The sequence below is a fragment of the Octopus bimaculoides genome, chromosome 11 (genome assembly GCF_001194135.2).
Source record: "Octopus bimaculoides isolate UCB-OBI-ISO-001 chromosome 11, ASM119413v2, whole genome shotgun sequence".
Taxonomy (NCBI): domain Eukaryota; kingdom Metazoa; phylum Mollusca; class Cephalopoda; order Octopoda; family Octopodidae; genus Octopus; species Octopus bimaculoides.
Window position 1 is genome coordinate 16,429,082 of NC_068991.1, and position 3,901 is coordinate 16,432,982.

The following is a 3,901-nucleotide window of genomic DNA, read 5'->3' on the forward strand; positions in this document are numbered from 1 at the left end:
TGCGGAGGGTCAAAGTTGGTAACGAAAACAAGGCAGTGAAAACAGACAGGAAACAGCCATAAACAAAGATAATGATACAGTATAAACTGACGTACGTAGTTTAATATTCCTAGAAGCATTTCGATATGGTTTCCTGATAATAAGAAATTTCTGGGGGTTTGTAAGGACCGTGCGATGGGAGGGTGACGAGAATGGTTCCTTAGTAGATCACACGGTCGATACAATAAATATAAAATGAATAAGTTCCAGAGAGAAAAAGAAGACAACCGCGCCAGAGAGAAAAAGGAGACACAACCTCATAGAATGATGAAGAGAAGATTTATTGATGTAAAAACATGCGTGTCTGTATGTATGTCATGTATACACTAATAATAGACAGGCCGTCATGAGAACAAATGTATGTGCGTGTGTAAGCATGGATGTATGCGCGTGTGAAGAATATATAAGAATGCAACAAAGAAGTAGGCCGTGAAAGAGTCTATAGCCATCGAAGTGACAAGTTTATAAACAAAAGAATAAGAATACCAGTTCATAGTCAATTGTACACGGTAGTTGAAAACTGTATCAAGAAGTTGCGGCCATGATGCTGAGCCGGTTGCAGGTACATGTCGTACGTGAAGTCGTGGCTGTGAAGCCGCTGCCTGGGTCACTTGATACAGGAGTTCTTGCAGGCTGTATATTCGCTGTTGATCCATGGTGAAGTAATTCACGAACAGAGAAGTGTTGAAACCTGGGCAAGTTGTTGGTTGAGCTGTGTACGTAGAGAGATGATGTTGGCGACGTTGAGAACATGACGGTGGTGACAAAGGAGACTGCCGTAATGCTGTTGGACGAAGTTGGTAAGTCTCAGCGTGGCTGCTGTGGTGTTGTCGCTGGAACTGGCTGTGTCATGTGTGTCAGTGGCTAAACCTAAAAAGTTCTAGAACCGAAAGGCCTCGAGACGAGGAGTAGGTGAGTTTTTATAAGGAGCCATAGGCTCAAAACTGGGTTGAGAACAGGCTGTCTCACGTGATTTCATTTAGGGGCACCGATTGGTTATACGCGGCAAATTGGCGCGACAGAGTGAGAGACAAATTGCGCCAATACCAAACCAATCAGAGTAGTGGACACAATGGGATCCAAATAGTGGCCAAAGGCTAGCTGTTACCTGCTACCTTCGAATGCACGGATATATAATAAAGGGAGAGTAGAATTTCACCCGTGTGTACGCTACAGGTTCATTGATAATTCTGTTTCTTTTATTTGGAGAGAAGTCTTTTTCTTTTTTCTGAAATATTATAAGAATATTAAAAGTTTCGTTGATTGATATTTGATGTAGTGTTATTTGTTGTTCAAATACATCTCACTGGCCACTGAATTATTTCTCTTGGCACCTTTTGGTTTAAACTATGCATATTACCTGTATATGTTTTTGTCACTTGGCTGTTGGACGTAAGTGGGAACGATTGGCATGCTGACGGCGTCTATTGAGGAAAGAATACGTGTATACGACTGTCTTCTTATCTTCAGACAATAAGCCTGTTCTTTTCTTTAATGGGATTCCAATTTTTAAGTTAATCTCCCCTTCTCATCTGGAGCTAGTCTTAATTGCCATCTGGTAATTATGACACATCCTCTGGAAGCGGAGATAATCTTAATAAATCAAGAGTTTATGTTGCATGAGATTTGATACAGCTATATAATGTCTATGTGTATACATGTAACACGCACTCAAATATTTACATGTTCGTGAAAATGTTTTCATTCAAACAAAGGAGACTTGTAATTTTGTTAGTGACATGTTTGGAATCTGCGAAGAACTTATTTAAATCTCAGGAAAATAAAATAAACCTACAGATATATACATGCATTTGGTTTGAATTTCTATTAAGTATGTATCATTATTATATATATATATGACTAAGGTAGCGAGTTGGCAGAATCATTAGCACGCCGGGCGAAATGCTTAGCGGTATTTCGTCTGCCGCAACGTTCTGAGTTCAAATTCCGCCGGGGTCGACTTTGCTTTTCATCCTTTCGGGATTGATAAATTAAGTACCAGTGAAACACTGGGATCGATGAAATCGCCTATCCTTCACCTCCTCCTCCTCCACCAAATGTTAGGCCTTTTGCCTATAGTAGGTGAAAAGAATTGTTAGTACACCGGGCAAAATGCTTAGCAGTATTTTGTCTGTCTTCACGTTCTGAGGTTCAAAGTGTTCAAAGTTGTGTCGGTTGAATGTTGCAGGAGTTGAGGACAAGCTTAACATGGTCTCTGAACCTCTTCTTCGATCCTCCGCGCGGGCGAACACCGGTTGCCACTAAGATTGCTGTTTATCGCGCCGTTGTCATTTCAGCATTACTGTATGGCTGCGAATGTTGGACCTTATACCGCCATCATGTGAGGAAGCTAGAGGCATTTCACATCCATTGTCTCCAACGAATTTTATGCATTACTTGGAAAGACAAGGTCTCCCACACAGAAATTCTTCAGCAAGTAGGAATCTCAAGCGTTGAAGCTATCATCCAATGCCGTCTTCTGAGATGAGTCGGCCACGTTATCAGGATGCCTGATAATCGTCACCCGAAAATGGTCTTCTTCAGAGAGCTATCAACATGCATACATACATGCACACACACACACACACACACACACACACACACACACACACACACATAGACAGACTTCTTTCAGTTTCCGTTTACCAAACCCACTTACAAGGCTTTTGGTGGCCCGAGGCTATAGTAGAAGACACTTACCCAAAGGGACACGCAGTGGAAATCAACCTGGAACCATGTGGTTGGGAAGCAAGCTACTTACCACACAGCCACGCATCTGTATACAAAAAGTGTGTACAAAAAAAAAAAAAAAAAAAAAATTGTGTTTTAATAATTAAATATTATTAAGAATTGTATAAAAATAATTATTGAAACATTTGTGGGTATTATAACAGTATAACCAATTTATTGCATATAAAGTTTAAGAATAAAATCTTATATGTACCCTAAGGGCCATATGGAACCCCGAGGGCCATATGGACTCCCGAGGGCTATATGGACTCCCGAGGGCCATATGGACCCCAGTTGAGATTTTAGATAGAAGCAAGTGAGAGAGCGAGAGGGGGGGAGAGAGAGAGAATGGTTAGAGAGTGAAAACCTCATGAGAGAGAAACAGAGAGAGAGGGAGAGAGAGAGATTAGGAGAGAAAACAGGTGGCAATAATGTGGGGGTAGAAAAGTGTAAATGTGTGTGTGTGTGTGTAAAAGAGGGGATGCGTGAGAGGGAATATGTGAGTGTATGTAAACCAGAAGAGAAGGAAATCCTTTTTTTTTTTTTTTTTTGTATTGCGTATGCGAGTGACAGAGAGAGAGAGAAATAATGAGAAAATGTGTAATGTTTAATAGTAAGAATATCACTGGTGGTAAGAGAGAGAGAAGGGAAGATACATGTAGAGAGAGAGAGGGGGGAAGATAGACAGAGAGATAGACAGAGAGAGGGGAGAAAGAGAGAACGAAATGTACAGACAAAAGGCGTGGTAACGAGAAGGAAGAAATAACGAGAGAGGGACAGAGAGTGAGAAAGAAGGTGGAGGGGGGAGTAAGGGATGAAGTAGAGCTGAGGCGTTGGGAGGAGTTGATAAAAGAAGAGACATTTAGATGGTCTGAAGAATGGTCGGGAGAAAGAAAAGAAAAGATAACGCTATTACACACACACACAAACACGCACGCATACAAATATATATTCATTCACTCACCCACATATGCAAACACACATTCTGTCTTGTACACAACACAAACAACAAAAAACAAAAACAACAGCAAGCAGCTAGAATCTATTTGTGTGAGGAGAAAGGATAGTAAAGACGAAGATGGTGGTAGAGGTGGTGGTGGTGGTAGAGGTGGTGGTGGTGGTGGTGGTGGTG

The 3,901-nt window shown here is 41.2% G+C and overlaps 1 protein-coding gene across 1 annotated transcript in view; it reads left to right on the top strand.

Annotated features, from left to right (window-relative positions):
• The first annotated feature begins 790 nt into the window (after positions 1 to 790).
• The window catches only part of LOC106869716 (uncharacterized), a 54,837-nt gene continuing 51,726 nt past the window's right edge, over positions 791 to 3,901 (top strand). The window contains exon 1 of the mRNA XM_014915561.1: positions 791 to 839. Within this exon, the coding sequence (XP_014771047.1) occupies positions 791 to 839 (49 nt within the window). The remainder of the gene's footprint in view (positions 840 to 3,901) is intronic.